This window comes from Orycteropus afer, unplaced genomic scaffold (assembly GCF_000298275.1).
Source record: "Orycteropus afer afer isolate SDZICR_OR568_19922 unplaced genomic scaffold, OryAfe1.0 scaffold00573, whole genome shotgun sequence".
NCBI classification, from domain to species: domain Eukaryota; kingdom Metazoa; phylum Chordata; class Mammalia; order Tubulidentata; family Orycteropodidae; genus Orycteropus; species Orycteropus afer.
The window spans coordinates 674,593-701,992 of NW_006922160.1; the positions used below are offsets into that span (position 1 = coordinate 674,593).

Below are 27,400 nucleotides of genomic sequence, written 5' to 3' on the forward strand. Positions count from 1 at the left end.
TATAATAGTCCTGGGAGGAAGCCGGCTCTTCATGGGATGATGTGAAAACTGGTGTTTGAGCCACGAACCTGGCTTCAAGACCTTCCTTTATTGCTCTTCGTCCATGTTCATGCCCAACACCTCATAGCAGAATGCTTTATTTATTTCTAGAAAAACCACATTGTGTCCTTCTTTAAAGATCCCCCAAATCTGAACCCTTTCTTTTGGCTCTTTTGGAACCCTGGGGCCCAGTGATTGGCATAATTGATACTTCGGGGAGCTGAGGAGAAGCAACCTTTGTCTGTGGTCTGGGAAAGGCACTGTAGGGCTCCAGGATGGAGCTCAGAGATGCACCCTCTTCCACCGCATGGAAGATCACCATTATTGTGGTCCTCGTGGCCCTTATCTTAATCACCATCGCCGGCAATGTGGTTGTCTGCCTGGCTGTGGGCTTGAACCGCCGGCTCCGCAATCTGACCAACTGCTTCATCGTGTCCTTGGCCATCACTGACCTGCTCCTTGGCCTCTTGGTGCTCCCTTTCTCTGCTATCTACCAGCTGTCCAACAGTTGGAACTTTGGCCAGATCTTCTGCAACATCTACACCAGCCTGGACGTGATGCTCTGCACAGCCTCCATCCTCAACCTCTTCATGATCAGCCTTGACCGGTACTGTGCCGTCACAGACCCACTCCGCTACCCGGTGCTTGTCACCCCCATCCGAGTCGCCATCTCTCTTGTCTTCATTTGGGTTATCTCCATCACCTTGTCCTTCCTTTCTATCCACCTGGGGTGGAACAGCAGGAACAAGACTAGCAGTGGCAATCACACCACATTAAAATGCAAAGTCCAGGTCAATGAAGTATATGGCTTGGTGGATGGGCTAGTCACCTTCTACCTCCCTCTCCTCATCATGTTTATCACCTACTATCGCATCTTCAAGATTGCCCGGGATCAGGTCAAGAGAATCAATCATATCAGCTCTTGGAATGCAGCCACCATCAAGGAACATAAAGCCACAGTGACCCTGGCCACTGTGATGGGAGCCTTCATCATCTGCTGGTTCCCCTACTTCACTGTGTTTGTTTACCGTGGGCTCAGAGGGGATGAGGCTGTCAATGACATCATTGAAGCCATTGTTCTGTGGCTAGGCTATGCCAACTCAGCCCTGAACCCCGTATTGTATGCTGCATTGAACAGAGACTTTCGCACTGCATACCAGCAGCTCTTCCGCTGCAGATCCACCTGCCACAACTCCCATGACACTTCTTTGAGGTCCACCAACTCTCAGAAGTCCAGGAGCCAGAACAGAGAGCACAAGGGGCAGGAAGAGAAGCCCCTGAAGCTACAGATGTGGTGTGAAATTGAGGTTACTGCCCCACAGGGAGCCACAGACAGGTAACAACCCAAGCCATTTATGTGGGGGAGGCTCAGAACAGGGGCATGGAATGGAGGGTCCCCTTAATGGAGGGTAACCATGATGATGAGATGGCTGAGTTCACATGGCATCAGCTACATGCTGGGCAAGCATTTTCACCAGCACTTGGCAAACTTTGTCTCCTTTAGTCCTCACAAGAGCCCCCTAAGGTAGAACTTTTATCTCTTTTTAGAAGGAGTGCATTGAATCTCAGAGAACTTGGCCAGTTTCACATAGCTGGCACCTGGACAGAGGTCTCTGGACTCTAGAAACTCTAGGCTCTTCTTTCTAGATATGTATCCTAACCATCAGGAGTCCTAAGTTTGAAGTCCACCTCTGATGCTTCTTGGTCATAAGTGGTCACCTAACCCCCTCTAAGATAGCTCTCAAATGCCACCAGTTCCCTGCAGGTCAACTCTGACTCCTGGTGACCCCATGTGTGTCATATTAGAAGTGGAGTCCATAAGGTTTTCAATGTCTGGCTGCTTCTTGGAAGTAGATTGACAGGCCCTTTTTCCAAGGCACCTCTGGGTAGAGTTGAACTACCAACCTTTTGATTAGTAGCTAAGTGTGTTAACCAGTTCACCACCCAGGGAATCCTCAGCAGTCAGGTAGCCATGCACTGATACTACCACTTGGTGGGGGTATTGTAGGGATTAAAGGAGAAATTCAGTTGTGTTCAGCATTTATTAAGCATCTACTATTTGTCAGCTCTTATCTTAGGGAAACCCAAATCAGATAGAGGATTGGCAGACTCAGAAGGGTCTTGAACACTAACCTAAGGATTTGGCCATTATTATTGTAGATCTTAGGAAAATATTGAAGACTTAGAGCCACTCCTCAGAAGGAAGACTGGACAGTCTACTTTTGTAGAAATACCACCTCGAAAACCCAAGGAGAGGTCACTATGAGTCAGACCATCTTAATGGCAGTGAGTTTGGTTTTTTGGTTTTTAGCAAGGAGGAAGGGGAACATCAGCAGATCTGTTCTATAGAAAGAGGGCTCTGGTTGCAGCTAAGACTGCAGACAAGGATGTTGGTGACGGGGCCCTAGTCCATGGAGAGAAGAATAGAGCAAAATCTAAAAGGCTTGGAGCCCTATTGGATGTACAGGGTGCAGGAGATGCAAGATAGGTGGGTACCCTGGGGTTCCACTTCCAAGAATGTCCAGGTTGAAAAGATAAAGAGAATTCAATGAAACTTAGATGAACTCACTGGTAACAAGGCTGATGCTGTGCACAAAGGGAAACTACACCAAATATTTGAGGCACCTTGAGGAACCTTACTCTATAGAAAGGCAGATGTAAACCTTAGCTGTTGAGGACCATGCAGAAAAGAAGCATGCTGGCAGGTAGAAGTTGCTCAATAAATGCTTGCTTCCTTTCTCTTCCCACAGACCATACTTTTGCCCCATAGAATGTTAGTCTGGTGAACTGATGCATTCCATCCATCCACCCACCATTCCTTCATTCAGCAAACATTTGTCAGATGGCCATGACATCCCAGGACCTGTGCTGAGCACCAGGGGTGTAGAAATGACATATTTGGGTTTATTGTAATATAGTAAACAGTTTTGCAAAGTCAATGGTTGTAACCCTGGCTTCAGCTTTGCCCTTACTTGTTCAGTGACTCAAGCAAGTGCCTGCTGCACTAGGGCCTCTGTTTTCTCCTCCCAAAGAGTGTTGGGTCTGCCCCATGCAGCTTACCCTTCAGAGTTGCTGGAATTGAGGAATGTGAACAGCTCTGTGACTCCCAGATGGATCACAGAGCTCTGGTGGAGTAGTGCTCATAAGCATGGGGCTCAAGAAACACCCAGAGAGACGTGGCAGGTCTGCACCCTCGGGTCTGGGTTCTCATCTGAGAGTTGCAGGGTCTGGTACCCTGGGCCCATATCCCCTCCAGTCTTTGCAGTTGCCACCCCTATCCCCAAACCAAATGTGAAGTGCCCCCCGCACTCCCCACAAATTTGGGCCCAGGACCTATGTCCCTCTGCACTATCTCTCTGGAATAAGCCTCATTTCTCCTGCACCCCAACTGTTGCCTCACCTTCTACCTGACCTTCCAGCCTCTCAACCCTCCTTCTCAAATCCATCTTCCAAGCTGCCTACAGGTGTTTTTCCAAAATTCTTATATGGACACTTCCACTTCTGCTCATAATGAATAAATAACCTTCTGACCATGTCCTTCCACACGCTTTCATTCAGGAAGCAGACTCAAGTGCAAAGCTAATTTAGTTTAGTAAGGAAAAAAAAAAAAAAAAAAAAACAGGTCATGGATCATATCCAAGGAATCAGCTGACAGAATTCAGTGGAGTATGTATATCATTCACTTGAAACATGACTTTGTGCTGCTTTTACCTGTGGAACTCCTGGGTTAATCAGCTGCCTTCTAACCCTAGTCATTAGGGAAAGTCATTCATTCAGTAAGCACTAAACAGCAACACTGATGATGATAGCTAACACTTACTGAGCACCTCTTATTTGCCAGTTTTATCTTCTTTGACTTGGTTTATATGTATTCCTCATTCTGTGAGGGCATCCTGTTCCCCTCTGTGGCAAGTGCTAAGGGTACAAATGGAGATATAACAAGCCCCCTGGCCGTGCCACCACTTTTACCACCTATAATTGTCCCAGGCTAGTGGGGAGAGCAGACAGGTCATGGTTCAGTGCAGCACATGTCAGGGATTGAAAACCAGTGCCCTGGGCACCCAGATAAGTCCATGCTTGGCCCAGAGAGCTGTCCCAGAGAACAGACCCCTGTACCTTAAATGAAGTGAGACAAGACCTGTTCATCCAGGGTGCTGCTAGGCCCTGAGATTCATGGCCTCATTTCATTCACAGCATAACCCTGTGAAGTAGGTACTTGTTTCATCCCTGCTCTATAGATGGGAAATTGAAGCTCACAAAAATGAAGTATAGTAGCTCCCATTATCCACAGTTTTGCTTTTCATGGTTCCAGTTATTCAGAATCCACTGTGATCCAAAAATATTTTAACTGTGCACTGTTCTGAGTAACATAATGAAATCTTGTGCCACTCTGCCCCACAGTTGGTTTCCTCCTCCTCCACTGGGTATGAGCCTGGAAAACACAGTTGGGTGAACAGCTATGCCAGGCCCTACCATCATCTGATGGATTAACACTGCTTTCCCAGGGCACCCTGAGAACCCATTGTTTGTATATATAGGGAAAAACATAGTATATATAAGGTTTGGTACTATCTGTGGTTTCAGGCATCTACTGGGAAGGGCAGAGGGGATCTTGGAGTGTATCCCCTACAGATAAGGGAGACTACTATGACTTGCCACAAGTGACACAAGCTTGTAAGTAAACCAAAGCCAGGATCTGAGCAGTAATAGCAGCCCTTGTTGAGGGTCCTTTGGGTGCCCACATATTGAGGGGTATGAACCATGGCCCTGAGTGAGGTGGTGAAGAGAACTGTGAAGTAACTGAGGCTAACAGAGGGGCAATGCCCACCAGATCACATAGCAGCTGCAAAGCCAAGACCAGAGAACACATCCACCTGCAGCAGGCTATCCTCCAGACCCCAGGAGCAGAGGCCAGAGAAGGAAGGGAGAACCATTCAGCCTCGAGGGTCTCACACTATGGCTGTCTGTGGGGGACAGAGAGGCAGTACATGAGTCCCAGAACTGTCCCAGGTTGATTTCCCCCTGAGGCTGCCAGTGAGTATGTCCCTGGATAAGATCAGTGTGTTAGGCTGGGTTCTCTAGAGAAGCAAAACTAGTCAAGCTTATATATACATACAGAGAAAGAGAAATTGATCTTAGGAAAATGGCTCACACACTTATAGAAGCTGGGAAGTCCCAAGTTCTTGGATCAAACGTCAAGCTAGAGGCTTTTCGCGACTCACGCAGTTGCAGGGATTGGCAAGCTCAAGTTTGGCAGGCAGTATACTGGCTGTTGACTCCAATGAATGACGAATCCAAGATCTCCAGAATGAATGCTGGGTTGTTCGCTCATGGACAGTTGTAGCCAGCACATCAGGATTCCGATCCACCGAAGAGTGTCTCTTTTCCCAGGATGTCCATAAATATATTGGAAGCAGGCCACACCCCTAGACAAACTCCGTTTCAATAGATTGGCTGCTCAAAACCTATACATCCGATCCCATCATGGGAATAACCCACATCACAATTGCTTAACCACACAGAATTGTAGTCCAGCCAAGTTGACACACAGCTCCAGCTATCACAGTCATCTCCCAGCTTCTCAACCCACTGATAGTGTGTCCCTCCTGCTTTCTGTTTGGGACAAGAGCCAGGGCCATCCCAGAGCCCTTATCAGTGCCAGGGGTAGAGTGTCTGCTTGAACTGAGAATTCTGAAGAGGAGAGATCAGATCTGCCCTGAATAGAGTAGGGGCTCCAGAGAAGAAATTGGCCGAGCTGGTCCATCCTCCCTTTCCTTCCCTGCAACTGACCAGCAACCACATCTGTGTGAATCTTTGCTGATTCTCCCCCTAAATGATACTCTGTCTGTCCCCTCTTGACCCTAGTGCTCCATCTTCTTTTGACCCCAATAAGCTTCACCAGCCTTTTCACTAACCCCTCTGCCCCCAGTGCTCCTTCACTCAATGAGTTTTCTAAAACATGGATCTCACAAAGACACCTTGCTCAATAACCTCCGTAGCTTCTTATCACCACTGGGTATGGTCCTGTGTTTGTATCCTAACCAGTTCCCATGTAGTCAGTTCCAGCTAATGGCAATCTCATGTGTATTAGAATAGAACTGTGTTCCATAGGGTTTTCAATGACTGATGTTTGGAAGTAGATAGCAAGGCCTTTCTGGGTAAACTCAAACCTCCTGCCTAGCACGAGATTTAACAGCCTAGCATGTCAACTGTTTGCACCACCCAGGGCTTTAATTAGTGTCCTAGTGCTGCTGTACCAATTGCCACACACTGGGTGGCTTAAAACAGAACACATTTATTCCCCTATGATTTTGGAGGCCAGAAGTCTAAAGTCAAGGCATAGTAGGCAGGGCTGTGTTCCTTCTGGAGGTTTCAGAAGAGATTCCATGTCCTTGCCTTTTCCAGCTTCTAGAGGCCTCCCACATTCCTTGGCTCACAACTCCTTCCTAGTATCACTCCAACCTCTTAATTCCATCCTTATATCACCTCCTCTGTAGGCAAGTCCCTTTCTGCCTCCTTCTTATGAGGACACTTGTGAGTACATTAAGGGCCCAGGATAATATCTGTATCTCAAGTCCCTCAACTGAATCACAACTTCAAAATCCTTTTTGCCATATGAAGTAACATTCACTCTGTGGATTAGGATGTGGATGTCTTTAGGGTCAGTTTCAGCCAACCACAAGTCCCAACTCCTTAGCCTGGTATTAGAAGCTCTTCATGATTCAGTCCCAGACCACCATCTGCTCCGTTTCCTGTCACCATAGTCATGCCCAGGTCTACCCTCCACCACCCCATGCCCTAGACAAAATAAACCACCTAGAGTTTATTCATTCTAAAGCACTTATCAAAGACTTGCTATGAGCCAGCACTATTTGGGGTATGTTTTTAATTACTGTCCAGTTGTACAATAGAGTCAAATGTTGCCTGGTTCTGTTCCATCTTTGTGATCAATGGTTTCCTCAAGTCTATTGTTGCAGCCACTGTGTATTTTGAGTACTTACCAACCTAAGAGACTCATCTTCTAGTACTACATTGGATAATATTATGTTGTGATCCATAGAGCTTTCATTGGCTAATTTTCTGAAGTAGGTCACCAGGGCTTTCTTTCTAATCTCTCTTTGTCTGGAAGGTCAACTGAAATCTATCCACCATGGGTGACCCTACTGGTATTTGAAATACCAGTGACTTAACTTCCAGCATTATAACAGTGTGAAAGTCACCGCCACACGCTGACAGACAAAAGGTGGGTTTGGGAGACAGTGGTAAGCAATTATATCCTAAGGCTGTGGTTCTCAAAGTGTGGTCCCCAGACTAGGCCTGGCTCCCAGAAGCAAGGTGACTGGCTCATGGTCATACAGCCTCATACAAGGCAGAGCCAGGATATGAGCCCAAACCCATCTGACTCCTATACCTGAACTCTTTCCAGGATGAACTGCTGCCTGAACTTGAACTTGGCAGTACTTTTGGCATTCATCTCAATGCTAGTCACACAGACGCTAGATGGAGAAATCAAGGTATAGGGAAGCAAGTGCCCTGTCTGAGGCCCTAAGCAAGCTGGGATGGAGCTGGGAGCAGAACCTCCTTTCTCTGGCCCTCTCAGGGCCTTTCCTGCCCACTTGATTGCTCTCTTGATAATCTCCCAAGGCTAGGAGGTAATATTCACCCACACCTTAGTATCAAGAGTCTCTTCTGTAGTCCAGTGCCTGGGGCTGTGATACTCCCAGGTGCCAGGAGGTTTGGAGTTCAGGAGAGCCTTAGAATGATCTCTGAAAGAAAATATGCAAATGGTAGTGGGCTCCCCATTTCATAAGGGGCTCTTGTTGGAGGACCAGCTCCCTACCACTGGCCCCTTCACATTTGCTTCCCTTCCCTCTGCAGCCAGAGAGAACGTTTTTGGAATTAAATGTTGCTGTTTGCTACCTTGCCCCATGCACAAGAGGTTCAGACCATTGTGACCCATAAGATTTTCTTCATTGGCTGACTTTCAAAAGTAGATTGCCAGGCCTTTCTTCCTAGTCTGTCTTAATCTGGAAGCTCCACTGAAACCTAGTCAGCATCACAGTCACACAAGCCTCCACTGATAGACAAGTGGTGGCTACACATGAGGTGCATTGTCCAGGAAATGCATCTGTGCCTCTCAGATGGAAAGCAAGAATTCTACCACTGAACCATCACTGCTACCATTGAATAAAATACCAAGTCTTCCTGGTGGCCTCTAAGGCCCTGCACCACCTGGCTCCTACCACTGCTTCAAACCCCTCTCATGCCCCTCTGGCTCACACCACCAACCACATGTAATTTCACCCCCATGGCCCTTCCTTCAGCCCAGGGCCCTCTTCTTACTCCTCTCTCTGCCTGGCTCACATCTCTTCAATGTTACCAATGTTACCTCCCTAGTTCTCTTGTCTTTTGATTACCCCTCTGTGGTGGTTATGTTTGTGTGTCAACTTGGCTGGGCCTGGTTGAGTGGCTGGGCAGCTGGTGGTAGTTTTTCCCCATGATGAGACTGGCAATCAACTCCATGGTGGGATCTACCACAAGCAGCTGAGTAGCTGCCTTTGGGATGTGGTCTGCTTCCTCTATATAAGGAGAAGCTTTGGGAATGGTTTCTAGCATATGGCACACTTGGACCCTACATGTAGCCATGTCGTCGTTCAGCAGCCTGCCATGCTTTGCCAACCTTGGGACTTTCAATGGACTTAAATTAATGGCCTGCCATGTGGTTTGGTAACATCAGGACTGTGCCATTTTATTTGTGGACCTTGGGCTTGTTAGCCTCAGTAGCCAACTGCTGCCTAAGTGAAGAGATGCCTCTAGCTTCAGGGGGCTGGGAGCAAGAGGCAGAGCTGAAGCCCAAAGTCAAGGGGCTTTCACACAGCCCCTAGAGCCTGGGACTTTGAACTTGGACTTAAAGCCTCCAAATTGTAAGAATAAACTCCTGTTTCTTAAGGCCATCCCATTTGTAGTATCTTCTGTTAGAGTGGTACTAGGTAACCAGAACACCCTCCTATCCTCTTAAACCAACTTGTCATGATGCCTTCTATTTGTCTAATGTCTTCGCCCCTGAGACCTTAAGTTCCCAGAGGACAGGTCCGAGTACAGTGTATCCCTATTGTACCCTTAGCACCTAGCACATTGTTGCTGTTAACTGTTGAGTCTATTTGGGGGCTATTTTAAATAGCAAAATCACCAACAAAAAGCACAAAAATGAGAAAAACGTGGCACTAAATCATGAAAAAGACATTTGTTTACAGTATGAGTGCTGAAACAAGGAGGCAGACTATTGCCTTGTTTGACATCAGCTGGGAATATGGGCGTTGGTCCACTGCAATTTTTAGCCACTCTTCACATGTCCAAGAAGGACTGTGAAAGCAGTTACAAATACAATGTCATGAGTAGGTGAATTGGAATATATGGAATTCATAAGTAGTGAGGATGGCTGTACTAACTTTGCAGAGTGTAAGAACAACATGGAGTAAAGGGTACAGGCACTTAGCACAACTACTGGCATGTGGCAGACACTTCAACAAACATAGATTTTCCTTTTTCACTATCCTTATCCGGATTCTCTGCTTCTTTCCCTTTGTTTTGCCTGTTTTCTTTCACTTTCTTTCTCTTTTGTAACAGCTTTATCAAGACATATATATATATATATATACACCTTATAATTCACCTATGTAAAGTATACAATTCCATGGCTTTTTGGAAATTCAGATTTGTGCAACAGTCAATTTTAGAACATTTTTATCACCCCCAAAAGAAACTCCTTACCCTTTAGCAATCACTCCCCCTCCACCAATCTACCCAAGTCTTGTTGTTGTGTGCCATCATGTCAATTCCAACTCATAGCAACCCTAAATGACAGGATAGAAGCACCCCACAGGGTTTCCTCACTCATGCATTTGAATTATGGTGTTGGTAAAGAATATTGAATATACTGTGAACTACCAAGGAGCTCTGGTGGTGTAATGCGTGAGGCATTTGACTGCTAACCAGAAGGCTGGTGGTTCAAACCCACCAGCCACTCCTCAGAAGGAAGGCAGAAGAACAAACACATCTGTCTTGGAAGAAGTACAGCCTCCTTAGAAGCAAGGATAGCGAGACTTCTTGTGTACTTTGGGCATGTTATCAGGAAGGACCAGTCATTCTCATGCTTGGTCAAGTAGAGGGTCAGCGAAAAAGAGGAAGACCCTCAATGAGATTGATTGACACAGTGACTACAAAAGTGGGCTCAAACATAGCAATAATTTTCAAGATGGTGCAGGACCCAGCAGTGTATCATTCTGTTGTGCATACATAGGGTCACTATGAGTTGGAACAACAACAATAATCTTTACAGAAGCAGACTGACAGGTCTGTTCTCCCATAGAATGGCTGGTGAGTTCTAACCTTTTATCTTTTGGTTAATAGCTGAATGCTTAACTGTTGCATCACTAGGGTTCCTCCCCCCAAGCTCTAGGCAACCATTAATCTACTTTCTGTTTTTGTAGATTTGCCTGTTCTGGACATTTCATATAATATGTAGTCTTCTGTGCCTGACTTCTTTCATTTAGCATGCTTTCAAAGTTCTCTCTTTTCTGCTTTTTCTTCTTTCATTTCTTTCTTCCATTCTTTTTTGTGTACTCTTTCCCTCAACTCTCTTTCTTCTTTCTTCTTCCTCTTCCTTCCATCTAGTGTTCCATATCTCCTGCACCAAGTGCTTGGGTTCTGTGGCAACTCTTGGCCATTTGTGGGCCCTGGGTGGAGAACTCTGGGCCTGAGGTTGGTCATTGACAATCCTAGTGACCCAAATTCCTCTCTGCTGCCTGAGTGGGCATAGATCACTCACTCTCAGACCTGCAGGGGCTGCTCTTCTCAATGGCTGCCAAGCAGAGCAGGAATAGCTGTGAGAGTAAATTCTTTCCATCTTTGTCTCTTCAGAGAATATGGGGAGTGAGACACCCCAACCCCACCCCTGGAGAGGAAGTCAGGAGAAGGAGACAGAGAGAGGAAGTGGGAAGCTCTTACAGCCTCAGAGGTCAAGGAGAATAAACCATGGCCCTCCAGGAATCTTTTGAAAGGTAGAGAATTTCTCATTTACATGTCTGTAGATTGTGCCTTTGAAGACAGCTAGAGGCTCAATGTATACCTATGCAATATCCCTCCAGCTTCCCTCAGACCCCTGCCTGTGCTCTGTCCCTCTATCTAGACCTCCTGGCTCCTTCTGATGCAGGGCATGCTGGGTTGCCACAGTCCCTGGGGCTGGGATGGGGAAGGAGGGGGAAAATACACCTTCAGGGCCACTGCTAGTATCATGTTGTTGCTGCTGCAGCTACTGTCAGCTGCCATCAAGTTGACCCCCTGACTTGTAGCAGCTCCATGCACAGTGGAATGAAGTGCTGCCATCCTCGTGATCGAATCATGTTCATAGTTTTTTCATCGGCTGATTTTTGAAAGTAGATTTCCAGGCCTTTCCTCCTAGTTCATCTTAGTCTGAAAGCTCTGCTGAGATATGTTCAATATCATAGCAACACACAAACCTCCACTGACAGAGGAGCCCATGGCTGGGAAGCAGTGAGGTGCACTGGCTGGGAATCAAACTAGGTGACCCTCATGGAAAGCGATAATTTTACCACTGAATCACCACTGTCCCCAGTATTGTAGCACCTCTAAGAAAAAGGTGCACACTCTAGGAGAATAAATTAAGAATAGGCTCTTCCTCCAGGGAACCTATCCCAGGGCACACAGCTTGGAAAGCAGGCAGAGGGCTAGATTTCATCCCATACTCACCCTGTTGGCCTGATTCCCTTGCATGTGAACATCCTATTCAACCATATAAAGCCCTGATACCTTCCCTCACAAGCCTTGTGGGGAGGTGGCATGTTGTAGGGCAGGGGTCAGCAAGCTTTTTCTCCGAAGGGCTGTTGTTGTTATGGACCATTGAGTCAGCTCTGACTCATAGTGACCCTATATACAACAGAATGAAAAATATTGCCCAGTCTGCACCATCCTCACAGTCCTTGCTGTGCTTTAGTCTATTGTTGCAGTCACTATATCAATCCATCTCATTGAGAGTTTTACCCTTTTTCTCTGACCTTCCACTCTACCAAGCATGATATCCTTCTGACAACAGGACCAAAGTAGGTGAGATGAAGTCTGGCCAGTCTCACTTCCAAGGAGTATTCTGGCTGCACTTCCTCCAGAGCAGATTTGTTTGTTCTTCTGGCAGGCCATGGTGTCTCCAGTATTCTTTACCAACACCATAGTTCAAAGGCATCAACTCTTCTTTGGTCTTCCTTATTCTTTGTCCAGCTTTCATATGGATTTGAGGCTTTTGAAAATATCATGGCCTAGGAGCTCTGGTTGTAGAATGCCTAAGGCATTTGACTGCTAACCAGAAGGCTAGCAGTTCAAACCCAACAGCCACTCCTTGGAAGGAAGATTGGGCAATCTACTTCTATAGAGATGCTGCCTCAGAAACCCAAAGAGGGGTCTCTAGGAGTCAAATCCACTCAAAGGCAGTGAGTTTAATTTTTTTTGGGGGGGGGGGTGGAGGAGTTAGGCACAGCTTCCTTAGTCTTCAAAGGAACAAAGGGCAAAAGGATGAGTATTAAATATTTTAAATTCTGAAGACCACAGAGTCTCTGTCATGACTACTCAACTCCTATTGTAGTGCTAAAGCATCTATAGACAATATAGAAATGAATGAGGGTGGCCATGTTCCAATAACACTATATTTATGGACACTGCAATTTGAATTTCTTATCATTTTCATGAGTTAAGAGGGTTTTTTACTTTCTTTTTTCAACCATTTCAACAAAAACAGGTGGTGGCTGGATTTGGCCCACAAATTATAGTTTGCCAACCTCTCGTGTAGGAAAAAGAAATGGGTTCCAGTTCCAGCCCCAGCATATGCTGGCTCTGTGACATTGGTCAGGTGGCTTGCCCTCTCTGAGACTCAGCTTGCTCATCTACAAAATGGGGACAGGAAGCCCTCCCATAGAGGGTTGTGGTGAGGCCTAGAACAATTTATGTAAAGCACTAGGCAAAGATTAGGTGCCTAGTGAGTGGTAGTTTTTATTTTTTATTTTGCCCTCACTTAGAGGAACAGCTGAAATGTTTTCAGGCCAGCTTTGTTGGTTTGTGTCTTAGCTGTGCCATTGAATAGCTCAAGTTAGGTCCTAACCCTAAGCTTCGTGTCTCTTATCTGAAAATTGGGGGCTTGGATCCATCTCAAGGGACCATTCCAACTCCAACTCCATGTGAATGCTTAACAAGGGAGAAAAATTATGCAAAATCCCAACTGTGTTTGTCTCAAGAATCTTCTGGCAAGGGTGGTGAGGAGCGTGTTTTTCATACTAATGAGTTGATCTGACTGCAGAGGAAATTCAGTAGAACTTGTACTTGTCATGACTTGAAGCTGCTGATGCGGGGGCAGGAGCAGGTGGTGTACAGGGGAGGCATAGGGAGACCCCAACCTGGGCACCAAGTGGAGCAGGCTTCCACTGCCTCTGCTGCTGACTGCTGTGTGATCTTGAGAAGATCACATCCCTCTCTGAGCTCCAATTTTCTCATCTGTAGGAAAACTGACATCTGGTGGCCTCACGGCCCCTGAAGAAACAGAAGGATGTCACTTTCTGTTTTGGAGACACTCTAGTGTTCATTAAATGCAAATGGCTGTTTGTGGCCAGTATGTGGGCATTGGGACAGGGATGTAGGTGTGTCTGAAATCTGCTGGGCTAGGAGCCCCACACACTGTATATAGTTGCTGAGGCTCTACTGGGCTGAAAGAAGCTACTCCCTCCCTTCCCAGAGATGGAGAAGGGGGGGTTGCCCCATCTGCTAAGAAGTGGCAGCTGGCACTAGCTGTCAAGCCATCAGTTATGTCTGTTTCCCTACCACTCATCAGTGGAGGAAAGTTGCAGCTTGAGGGAGGAGCCCTGCAAGCTTTGGGTATCACAGGTCTATGGGTGAGACTTAGTCCTTTCTCTGCCAGTCAGAGTAAATGCCCATCCCCTATGCCCAGAGAACTCAGAGGCCTTCCCCTTCCCAGACTTGAGGTTCATTGAAACAGAAGCTAAAATTGGAAGTCAAAAAGAAAGCCTATCCCTGTTGCCACCTGTATTTGTTTCCTAGGGTTGTCACACAAAGTACCACTAACTGAGTGGCTCATAAGAACGGAAATTTATTCTCTCACAGTTCTGGAGGCCAAGACCCTGAAATCAGGGTGTCAGCCATGTTGATTCCCTCTGAGTCTTCTAAAGGAGAAACTCTACCAAGCCTCTCTCCTAGCTTCTGGTGGCAGCTAGCCATCCTTGGCATTCCATGGCTTGTAGAGCTCTCCAATCTCTGCCTCCATCTTCACATCTTCACACACATCCCCTCTGTGTCTTTCTATGTCTGTGTCTCTTCTCCTCTTTTGTAAGGACACCACTCAGATAGTGATTAGAACCCACCGTATTTCAATATGACCTTGTGCTAACTGATAATAACTACAAAGACTGTATTTCCAAGCAAGGTCACGTGCACAGGCACAGGGGTTAAGACTTCAACATATCTTTTTTGAGAACACAATTCAATCCATAATATCACCTTCCACAGTCCTTGAGGTCATGCTGTGATCTCCCTTCCTACCATGGTGATGGAGGGTCCACACAATGAGCAGCTGGCCCATCTCTCATTATAAATCCAACCCACTGCCATACTCATAATGACCCTTTAGGATGGAATAGAACTGCCCTATACAGTTTTTAAGGCTGTAAATCTTTATGGAAGGTTGTAAACCTTTATGTAAATCTTTCTCCCATGGAGCAGTTCATGGGTTTGAACTGTTAACCTTTTGGTTAGCAGCTGAATGCTTTAACCACTATGCCACCAGAACTCCTTCTGTTGTTGTAGTGGCTGCTAAATCTTCCCCTGTCTCATCCATTGAATCATCCTTCACCTGGCACCAATTCCAGACAAGGTGCAGGGCCTGACAGAGGACCCAGATGAGAGGGACATGGGTACAAGCTTGTACCCATTACAATCATCAGAAAGAGGTGAACCTGTCAGCCTCCACTGACAGATGAAGGGTGGCTGTACATGAGGTACATTGGCTGGGAATCAAACCCAGATCTCTTGCTTGCAAGGGGAGAATTCTACCGCTGAACTGCCAGTGCCCCCATATTAGCAGCACTCACTTCAGAATGTTACTGAAGGATTAAAGACAAGAATACATGTAAAGCCCCTAGAAGAGTGCCTGACACACACTAACTCCCAGTAAATGCTAGCTTAAGGGGGAAGGGTGCATGGAGAAACCTCGTGAAATCCAGCTTGCTGCTGTGGAGGTAGGGTGCATGGAAAAACCTTGTGATTGCCTGAAATGTCTCTGTATTGTTACACTTGCAGTTGCTTCCAAGGTTTTTGCTATGATGAGCAACCTTCTGATGAACATCTTCATGCATGGAGTATTTTGTTTCTTTTAGGTTATTTCCCTAGAAACTGAGTTTCTGGAAACAGAATTACCGACCAAAATTCCATTTCCGTATAGTTGATTCCAACTCATAGCAACCCTATAGGGCAGAATAGAACTGCCCCAAAAGAAAGGGCTATTTTGAACCTTTAGCTGCACTTTGCCTTGCTATTTTCTAGACAGGCTGTGCAGGCTGCCCTGCTGTCAGCCACATCTGAGGGTATCACCTCACTGAAGACATGTTAGCTTCAGGGTCCTAGAAGTGCCAGGAGAGTGGATGCTGCAAGAGAGGATATGAACTGCCAAGAATAAGGGCCAGTGGGAGCTAAGCCCAGATGTAGCATCCAACAGCCTGGAACAATTCCCAGCTCTGCCATCCACTGCTGGACAACTTTGGGCAAATGGTAGACCTCTCTGAACCTCCATTTCTACATCTGTGAGTTGAATGTGGCATTGCCTGCCTCACCAGGATGGGATGTGATAAGTGATGGGAAATGACTTTGTGAATTGCCCTGTGTACTGTGGATTCTTTTAGTAAGCTCCCACTGCCTAAATAGGCAGGGACTTTGGGTGTCCTTAAGTTTGCAAAAACATTTCACACTTTCAAGAAGAGGATTGGTCAAGTCAGCCAGTCTCAAATGGTTATTAACAGAGGGTTCAAGCAGCTGGGTGGGGTGAACACAAGGGTGGGACCAAGGAGATTTGAGTCTGACCCAAATTCTGAAGAGGACTACTGTCGGGCCCCCTCTGAGCACTGAATAGGGTCTGTGGGGGCACGTCCAGCTTTGCAGTCAGGCAGACATAGGCACACATGAGGCTTTGCCGCCTATACATTGTAAGTCTCTGAGCAAGTGACTGAACTTCCCTGAGTCCTGATTTCCTCATCTGTTTAGAGATCAGAATATAAGGATAAAGTGCACATATACCCACACAGCACATATACACCCACAAGTATACACATATATATACATATGTATATCACACATATACACACATACACATAAACACATACACATCACACACATACACATCTATACACTGATACACATATCACATATGTATATATATACATATGCACATATACACACATATATACATATCATACTTATACATACACACATATGCATATATCACTCATATATATATATATATATACATGCAGAGAGATATACATACACATATACATACATACCACACATTGTCTTAGTTAGCTAGCACTGCTATAATAGAAATACTACAAGTGAATGGCTTTAACAAACATTTATTTTCTCACAGTTTGGAAGGCTAGAAGTCCAAATTCACAGCACCTGCTCTAAGGAGAGCCTTTCTCCTTCCTGGTTCCTTAGAGATCTCCATGTGTCTTGCACTTATCTTACCCCCTCTCTCTTTCTCTCACTTGCTTGTTTAATCTCTTTATATTATCTCAAAAGAGATTGACTCAAGACATTGCCTCATTAACATAACAAAGATAACCCATTCCCAAAATAGACTTATAACCACAAGCATAGAGGTTAGAATTTAACTTATTTGGGGGAGATACAATTCAATCCATAACATATTTGTGTATGTGTGTGTATGTATATATATATATATATATATACATACACACACATGCAAATATGTACATACATATATATACAGACACAACACATATATGTGTCACATGGATGTTATGAAAGTTCAGTGAAATCATGGATGTTAAGTGCCTGATCCACAAGTATTCTTATCATTTTTCTATCCTGCAGTCCTAGTTCAGCAGCAGAAACTGGATGACATAGAGGCATGGGAAGGACTGAGCAGGAAGTAGAGCTCCTTACCCCTTGACTTCTCTTTCAAGCAATATGCCCAACATGCTGTAACACATCCAGCACCACTTACTAGCTGTGTGACTTTGGGCAAGTTACCTAACCTCTCTGGGCCTTAGTTTCTTCCTCCACCAAATGGAGATTAACTGTACCTACCCCATGGGGTGGTGTGAGGATAGTGCTGGGAAAAAAAGACCCCAGACTCAAACATATTCTATAGAGATCCTTTTATTAAGCCCTAAACAGGACAGAGGGAAAGCAATTGTCCTGATGAGGGAAACGATTATCATAGACACAGTACAGAGGCCGAAGGAGTCTGCTGAATCACAGCCATGGTTTTCGTATATACGATAGAGCACGGAAGAAATCATCACAAGATCATGACTGATGACAAGTCAATCCATCACTGTCACAGGTGGGACTGCAGAAGCAGGAAAAGGACCATGGTTAGGATATGTACACAATTACTATTTTTTTAAAAAAAATTTATTGTGATTTGGGTGAAAGTTACAGACCAAATTCATTTTCCATTCAGCAGTTCATAAACATTTAGTTTCATGACATTGACTGCAATTCCCCACAATGTAGCAGCTCTCTCCCCACTTCCTCCCTGTAGTTACCTCTTCCCTATGACCTTCCCTCCTATGCACTCCTGCCCCTCGAGCTATCTCCCTGTGCAAACACTGCCCTTCTGTTCTCCTACAACTAATAGCTCCAAGAAGTGTAACTGCCTGATATAAATGTTCATTCCAAAACCTTTTGTTTGGTTGGAAGCCACAGGAGTGAGTTCAGTTCCAGACCTGAAGGGTAACTAGGACCATAGTCTCAGCAGTTTCACTGGGCTCTATTAGACCAGCAAACCTGGTCTTTTTTTCTGATTTTGAGTTTTGTTTCACATTGTTCTCCCACTGTCCAGGATCTACTGCACTGATCTCCCTCTGAGTAGTTGACAGTGGTAGCCTGACACTATCTTGTTCTTCTGGTCTCATGGTCATATAGGCTCAGGATCACATGGTCTACTAGTCCCTTGGACTTTGTTTCTGTGCATGTTTGTTTTTCTTCATTCTTCTTTGCTCTGGATGAGGAGAGACCCATCGTTGCATCTAGATAGCTGCTTGCAAGCTTTTAAGACCCCAGTTGCTACTCACCAAAGTAGGATGTAGAACACTGTTTTTGTGTAGTGTTATGTCAGTTGAGCTTGATGTCCCTGCAACCACAGTTCCGAGCCCACAGACCAACTACTCTCCCCCTCAGGGTAGCTGGCTGTGGCCAAGAAGCCACCACAACCTTGTGGAATACATAAACCATGGTAGGTTAAAAAAGGTTACAGATTGATTCTGGGGTTTCTGTGATCCTATGGTCAGGGTATGACTCATGATCACACAACCCTGAGTCATAGCCAGACAGTGGCTATAACACCAGGACCCCAAGGTTTAACGTAAATTAGGTAACATGCAGCTAATCATTAAGGACATATCCAAGCAAGTTCCTTAGCTCTTTGTGTGAGCTTAAGGGCCAACTTTCCCTCCCTGGGCTTGCTCCTCCTTGTCTAAGCATAGCCACATTGCTCATTTAATACTTAGAAAGAACTCAAATGGCATCTGAACTTATCTCAAGATTCACTATGCAGTTAGGACTCCTGTTGAAGATCACAACCTTCCACAAACCAAGTGCTTTAGGATTTAAGCTCTAATATAGGATTAACTAAGGAGCTCTGGGGGAGCTCTGGTAGCATAGTGGCTAAGACACTTGCCTGCTAATCAGACGGCTGGTGGTTCAAACCCACCAGCCATTCCTCGGAAGGAAGGTTGGGCAATCCTACTTCCATAGTGATACTGCCTCGGAAACCCAAGGAGGGGTCGCTATGAGTCAGGTTTGACTCAATGGCACATAACAACAACAACAACAACAAGGAGCTCTGGTGCAGTGCCTAAGGCATTTGACTGCTAACCAGAAGGTTGGTGGTTCAAACCCACCAGCCACTCTGTGGAAGGAAGACTGGGCAATTTACTTCTGTAAAGATTTACCACCTCAGAAACCCAATGGGGGTCACTATGAGTCAGAATCGACTTGATGGCATTGAGGTGTTTTTTTTTTTTTTTTTTAATAGGAGTGGCTGAGTTAATACAAACAGAATGCTTAGAGCCAGGCCTGGCATGTAGTAGAAACTCTAGGCATGCTGGCTCCCATTTCAGAGTCGAGCACAGGTTTTGGGCCTAGCAGTTTGGAGCCCAGTTATTCCACTCACCAGCTTTGTGACCTTGGTCAGCGGTCACAAGCCAATCACAGACTAAGTACTCAAGGTGAATGCCTTAAAGAGGATTCTTACAAGACTTACTCACCTGCGGCCTTGGCTCTCCCAGTGATGGGTGAATGCTCCCAATCTCAGGCACCCACTGTCCATGGATGTGGATGCAATCTCACTGACCCATGAAGTAGTAAGATCTTGGAGCAGGTTACAGGCTGATACCATTCCTTGGTCAGTTCCTGACATTCTTATGCTCCAAAGCCTTCTGTAGCTCTCTGTGCCAACCAGATTATATTCAAATGCCTCATCTAGAGCCTCACGTTCTAGCTACAGAGTCCCTTTCTCCTCTCCTCTCCCACTCCATCCCACACTCCTTTTTCTTCAGCTAAACTAGACCATTCCCTGTCCCCAGACCACAGCCCACATCTCTTGCTGTTTCCTATGCCTGAAGAAACTTTCCCACCTCCCCAAACACCCTTGTTGAATTTCTTCCAATTGCTTCAGGCCCAACTTAAATGCCACCTGTTCCACAGAGACTTCTCTGATTCCCAGAGCCAGAAATGTCTTCTGCAGTTCATAGTCTTGGCACACACAGTCACACTCACGTCCAGATACAGGCACATAGACACATACTCATTTCTATGAGTCAGAGCCAACTCAATGGCACCTAACAGCAACATTGTTTGGCTGGAAGCCATGGGAGTAAGTTCAATTCCAGGCCCGAATAGTGACTAGGGGCCATCATCTCAGGGGTTCCATCAGTCTCTATCAGACCAGTAAGACTGGTCTTTTTTATGATTTTGAGTTTTATATAAATAGCAACTGATTTTTGTACTTACCTTGTATGAACATACCAAAGCAAACTCACTGCTGCCATCAAGTCGATTCTGACTCATAGCAAACGTCATTGGGGATTCCAAGGTTGTAAATCTTTATAGAAGCAGACTGCCTCATCTTTTATTTTTTCCCAGAGCATCTGGTAGGTTTGAACCACTGACCTTTTGGTTAGCACCCAAATGCCTTAACCACTACACCACTAAAGCTCCTTATATCACTGTGGAGAAGGTTAAATAGGAAAGGGGATGCAGAACACCTGTCTCAAGAGCCAGCATGGGGACTCCCCATCTATGCTAGTTCTTGCCAATCATCCATTCATTCAACTCACCAGAATTATTCACAGATCCTGCTCTCTGCCAGTCCTGCCAGGAGTACTAGAGCCATGTCCAAGCCCACCTTCGATGAGCTCCCATCTGGTCCCAGCTGTGACCCAGCAGTATTTAGAGATATGTATCGTAAGAAATCCCCAAAAAAAATTTACTTTATGAGCCTATAGCCCCTGACCCTTACCATGTATTTCCTTTGCCATGGGGTTAAAATAAAAAAGGCATTAATCATTTGTGACTATTGTCTATTAATCTAAGTCCCAACAGAGCTCTAGGGCTTGTTTTCTTGGATAAATTCCACATTATTTGGCACAAAAGTGAACCCAGAGTGTTTGAAAAGCTCCTGTGGAAATTCTCTGCCCAGGCTCATACCAGCTTCCAAAAAGCGAGCCACCCATTCACCCGGCTCCAGGGACTTCTGATTGGGTGTAGCCCTTGCCAGTCAGATTCTGATGGTGGGCAACTAACGCTGTCAGGTGGATTCCAACTTATGGAAATCCCAGAGTGCAACTGTGCTCCATAGGGTTTCTCAGAGTTTATTTTCTAAAGTAGATCACCAGGCCTTTCTTCTGAGGTGACTCTGGGTGGACTCCAACCCTCCAACTTTTCAGTCAGCAGCTAATTGTGTTAATAATTTGCACCACCCAGGGGCTCCAATGTTAGGCAAGCCTTCTGTGTTTACTCTCAGAAACTTTTGAAAGGGCTAGGAAAACAAAAGTTATTTTTGTGAGCAGAGGGCAAAATTAGGTAAATTCTGCATATTGAGTAATATTGGTTTGTGGAAGAAAATGAAAAGGCAGGAAGATAACATTCTGGTTAGTCCTGGGGCAACTGGGCATTCTAGAAGTTCCACCTCATGGCTTGTTTTGAAACAACCCTTAACTGGGCCTGGCCTGCAGAAATCGTTCCAGATTTTGATGGTTATGGAAACCACGAGAAAGATGGTGAATGGGTTGTTGCTGGCTCCGAGGGCCTGCACCACCCACTTCTGCTCTCAAACCTCCTCACTCCTACTTCCACTTCCTCCACTCCCACTTCCTCATAAAGTTGAAGGGACTTTCTTGTGACCTGCTTCCAGCCCGTAAGCCAGATTGGCACTCTGGGTTCTCATGCTGTGGGTACCAGACAAACAGTAGCCTGAGTATAGTGGTCAGCCCCAACTCTAAGCACATGCCCACCCACCATCAGTTGTCTGGGGACTCCTGTGGGCAAAGCACCTATTGGCTCTATCCACTGCCAAAGAATCCCTTGAAATCTCAAGATATTTCTCTTCTCCTGTCTCATCTCATGATTTCAACAGCCTTTTCCTTGGTAAAGAGAGGGTTTTAAGAAGGGAGATGGAATTGTCTGAGGCAAAATGCAAAATGAGGAAGGCTCTAGCTGAACAAAGGACTCCTAGTCCCAAAGCTCATGCTGCCCCCCCCCACTCCCATTGCCCACAGAACATGGCTGGTGCTCAGAAGGTGTTTACCAAAATGACAAACATCTCTTACTGTCTTTCCCAGGGTTTCTACCCACAAAGCTCCTACAGGTTAGTAGCAATTAAGAGATGGTTGTTGTTTGTTGCCTTCTAGTTGGCTTGTGACGACCTTGAGTATAACAGAACAAAATATTTCCTGGTCCTGCACTGTCTTCATGATTATTGAAGTCTGTGAACATCCATGATATTTGAGTCCATCATTAGGGCTGTCAGTAACTAAGAACATACACTCTGTTGAAATAAAAGCAAAGAGATTTATTGAAGGCTCAAAACCGTTCAAACCAGGAACATGTCTGATCTCGCAAAGTGAAATTGTTGTTGTTGTTGTTGTTATGTGCCGTCGAGTCGGCCCCGACTCATAGCGACCCCTCCTTGGGTTTCCGAGGCAGTATCACTACGGAAGTAGGATTGCCCAACCTTCCTTCCGAGGAGTGGCTGGTGGGTTTGAACCACCAGCCTTCTGGTTAGCAGTCAACTGCTTTTAGCCACTATGCTACCAGAGCTCTCCAAAATGGTAAAGTAACAGGCACATTTATGAGGTAAAATCAAGAACTAAAGCTACAGCATTCTGACTGGGAGTTGCAAGATCTTAGAAGCCAGAGGGGGGACAACTTGAAGCAGGGAGAGAGGGTCTTTACAGTGATTGGTTAGAAATAAGAATGCAGGCTATTTGGCTTGGTTAGTTTAAATATGTGTGGTTATGGGGGGGTTTGACAGGGTGATCATAAGGTAATTATTTTAAGACATTTCCTAAGGGCTTCTGAGGGAATTTCTGATGAGGATTCTGTATCAAGACCTTCCCTGATGATCATTCTTTCTATGCCTCTAGTTTAACCAAAGAGAAGAAAAACGTTTCCTTTGTTATGTACTTAAGACTATCGAAGGGTTTGACGGTTACCAGGGAAATAAGCAAAAGTTAAGATGGAGTCAGGACTCAATCCTAGGCTGATCATTCTGATACAAGTCAAGTATCAAATTTTAGAACTCCCACACAGAGCTGTTGGGTCCATCCATGTCACTGAGGGTCTCCCTTGCCTTCACTGGCCTCCAGTTTACCAACTATAATGTCCTTCTCCAGTGATCACTCTTTCTTGATGGTACATGCAAAGTAAGCAAGTCAAAGTCTTGAACAATATTCTCTGATCCATAGGGTTTTCACTGAGTAACTCTAAAAAGTGGAAAGCCAGTTTTTTCTTCCAAGTATGGCATCGTTTGGGAGCTCCACTGAACTCTGTCCACCATGGGTGACCCTACTGATATTTGAAATACTGTAAGTAGAGCTCCCAGCATCATAGCAGCACTCAAGTCACCAAAGTACAACAAACTGACAGACAGGTGGTAGATGTATTATTTGGTGATACCTAAGTATTTGCTGAACATACAACAAAAGCAATGATTAACACGAAATTTGAGATAGAGATTACTTCTGGGACAGAGGGAGGCACACACCAACCAGTCAGATACTGATAAGTTCTGTTTTTTTAACCTGAGAGGTGGTTACACTGACTTTTTTTTAATGTTCTTTAAACCATGCATATGTGTTTTTAAAGGAGCCCTGGCAGCCTAGTGGTTAATGTGCTCTGCTGCAAACCAAAAGATAAGCAGTTCAAACCCACCAGCTGCTCCGTGGGAGTAAGATGAGGCAGTCTGCTTCTGTAAAGATTTACAGCCTTGGAAACCCTGTAGGACAATTCTACTCTGTCCTTTAGGGTCATTATGAGTTGGAATCGACTCAGCAGCAGTAGGTATTTTATAGATAGTCTCTTTGAGTGTATAGTGTATTTCATTTTAAAATATGACTGAATTGATATGTAACAAAAAAGAGAGAAGTGTGAGTAAAGGAATTATTTGAGATTTTAATTTTATTTTTGTTAATCTGTATGTTCTGAGTTTTTTACTATGAACATGTGCTATTTCTGTGATAGTATTATCCTAAGTGATTTTTAAGCCCCTTGGAAGAAGGAAGGTAGTTATTTTGTAGCCTAGAGCTAGCTTTTCTTCAATAATGTCACATATTTCAGTGCAAGTTACTTTATCAGAGCAGCAGGCTCCATCTGGAATGTTAATCTAAGGGCAGATACCTGCCTACCTGGTCAAATATGTAAACTGCTAACCTGGGACAGGACACCTAAACCTCTGAAGTGCCAGGGATATGCCCTTGAGGTGAAGGTGAGAGCAGGGTTTTCTGTGAAGAGGGAGGAGCTGGCCAGACCTTCAGGGACAGCTTGGGCCACACAGGCTCCAGAAATGGTTATGGCTATACTGGAATGAAGAAAAAGGGCAAAACCAACCCTTCTTAAGAAGGGGAGCATGATTCAATTAATCGTGCTAACCTTGTTTTTGTTGTTGAGTCTATTCCAACTCATACACCACCACTCATGTGGTGTTGTGGGTAAGGCATTTGGCTGCTAACCAGAAGGGTAACAGTCCAAATCCACTCTGAGTCGGAATCAACTCAATGGCAGTGGGTTTGAGATATATATATATATATATATATATATTTCAAATGGGACAGAACAGAAGTACCCCATAGGGTTTACTGGAGCTCTGATTATGTAGTGGGTAAGACATTTGGCTGCTAACCAGATGGTCAGCAGTTCAAACCCACCAGCTGCTCCATGGGAGGAAGATGAGACAATCTACTTCTGTAAAGATTTACAGCCTTGGAAACCCAGTGGGGATTGCTATGTGTCAGAATCGACTCAATGGCAGTGGGTTTTAAGAGGGTATACTAGGCTGTACTCTCTATGAGATTGCCAGGTCTTTTCTCCTGAGGTCTTTTCTCTCAAGGAGTGGCTGGTGGGTTCAAACCACTAACCTATGTGGCAGCCAAGCATTTAACCATTGCACCACCAGGGCTTCCTTCACCTATATTATATGTACTTAATTCCATAAACCAACTCACTGTTTTTACTGAAATAAATGTATAAGGAAACTTTATTGTTGTTGTTGTTATGTGCTGTCGAGTCGGACCTGACTCATAGTGACCTCTCCTTGGGTTACCGAGGCAGTATCAATACAGAAAGATTGCCCTATCTTCCTTCTGAGGAGTTCCTGGTGGATTTGAACCGCCAGCCCTATGGTTAACAGTCCAGTGCCTTAGGCACTATATCTATCACACCATAAATGGAAACCCAGTATCACGGTAGAAAACAAAAAGTACTCATGATCATAGATACCGAGAACCATGTCATCAAAGTCTACAATTGCCTGATGTAAACTCTGCACCTCCCTCTCTTTGTTATAAAGGGAAATCAGCAGGTGCTGAGAGGTGTCGAAAACATGAGACCACCAAACTGAGCTTTTCCCTTTGACCTAATGAGGCTTGAAATAGGTATGATGAGGCAATTCTTACTCCTTGAGAGGGGCTGAGGGATCTGGCATCCACATCACAGCAGGCAACAAGTGGAGGGACTTTGTATGCCCAGGTGAAGGAAATCCTCTTCTTTCTGAAAATGTATGTTAAATAATTGGTTCAAAGCCTCCCTACCAAGAGATTTGGTTAACATCCCTCCAGTGACCTATCCTTCAATCATATTGAATCAATAGAGATCCATTGAAAACTTATTATGTGCCGACCACTTCTGTAAAGATACCGCCTTGGAAACCCAAGGAGAGGTCGCTATGAGTGGGATTCAACTCAGCGGCAGTGAGTTTGGTTTTTAGTACAGTTACAGGAGTTGAAAGACAAGTGCTTCACCTTTGGGAAACATCATTCTAATGGGGAGATAAATACATTCATTATTGATTTGAACACAAGGCAGAATAGATCTTTATGCGGTCAAACCTCATTATTTGTGGACTGCGCATTTGCAAATTCTCCTACTTGCTAAAATTTATTTGTAATTCCCAAATCAATACTTGCAGTACTCTTCCGGTCATTCACAGGCATTCATGATCATTTGCAGAGAAGTGAGAAATGACTTGCGAGTTGCATGAGGTTGATCTGGTATTTACAAACTCGGTGTGTTCACAGGGACATTGTAGAATGTAACTACCACAAATAATGAGAAGAGACTTCTGCCAGTTTTCCTCCATCTCATGGGAGCCACATTGTAGCTGCTCAGGAATCATTTCATGGAGGCTCTGAAATAGAAGACGTTAATTAGGCTCCTACTTCATGCCAGGCAGGAGTCCCTGGGTGATGCAAATGGTTAGCATGATTGGCTACTAACAAAAAGCTGCCAGTTCAACTCTACCCAGAGACTCTTCAGAAGAAAGGCCTGGGAAACTACTTCTGAAAAAGTAGCCATTGAAAACCCTATAGAGCACAGCTCTTCTCTGACACACATGAGCTCACCATGAGTTTGAATTGACTCAGTGGCAGCTGATGGTAGTGAATGTGCTAGGCAATGTATGGGATACTTTTATAGACATTGGCTAACAATTAATCCTTTCAAGAATTGGAAAGGTGGTTTGGTTACCTCCATTTGAGGTTCAAAGAGGTAAAGGGTACATAGCATGTCAGAAGCAGAGTTGGAATTTAAAAGCTGTTCCCCTGAATGTTCCTTTTTGGTTTGAGGGAAGAAGTCTCTGATGCATGTGGACTGTTCTGGGTGGCAAAGGGAGGTCCCCCATCCCACTCCATTCCACCCCACCCTCCCCAGGCCCCAGGTTAGAAGAAATAAAAGTGAGAAGCAGGTGGCCTTGTTCAGCCTCCAGCTCAGCACTGACCTGTGCTTATGTCTCCTCAGGAAGCCAGCGCTGTCCTGCACCCTGTGTGCCAGCAACCTCCTGAGCTGCTGCAAGAGCCTGTGGGGGCTTAAGTTCCTTCAGAGGCACCCAGGAGCCCATCCAGAGGACCAATCAGGGGAGTCACTGTCTGAGGAACCACTGAGGACACTGCCCCTGGAAGCAGTGAGGATGCTGCTCCCAGAGCCGCTGAGGACACCACCTTCCAGGGTGCTCTAGACCTGGCCCAGAACCATGCAGGGCCCAGCCCCAGAATACTGAAGATACACTTCCAAGCCACTAAGGATTTGAGCCCTTGAGCCACTATGGACCCAACCCCCAGAGCCACCAAGGACATGCCCGCCTGGAGTCTGGGGATTCCCAGAGCATGTGGTGGACAGAATGGGGCACTGCAGAGTCCTCAAGCCTGAGTCAGAACAACCTGCTCTGTGCTCAGCATCCTCAGAGGATGTGCAAGACTGCCCTGGGCTACACTTGCAGTATCCCATGGGTTCAAAACTTACACTGGTGCTGGCCCTAGGAGTCACACACAGAGACATA

At 45.4% G+C, this 27,400-nt stretch overlaps 1 protein-coding gene across 1 annotated transcript; it reads left to right on the top strand.

Moving 5' to 3' along the window:
* Positions 1 to 314: 314 nt before the first annotated feature.
* Positions 315 to 27,079, top strand: HRH2 (histamine receptor H2). The gene is made up of 2 exons (XM_007956046.2): positions 315 to 1,375; positions 26,863 to 27,079. Exons 1-2 carry the CDS (start codon positions 315 to 317, stop codon positions 27,077 to 27,079), a joined length of 1,278 nt encoding a protein of 425 aa, XP_007954237.2.
* Positions 27,080 to 27,400: the final 321 nt, after the last annotated feature.

Bases quoted from the DNA above. Each gene is read 5' to 3' on its own strand.
- HRH2 (XM_007956046.2), top strand. From the start codon at position 315: ATGGAGCTCAGAGATGCACCCTCTTCCACCGCATGGAAGATCACCATT. The intron at 1,376-26,862 runs GTAACAACCCAA...ATGTCTCCTCAG, and splicing joins CCACAGGGAGCCACAGACAG to GAAGCCAGCGCTGTCCTGCA.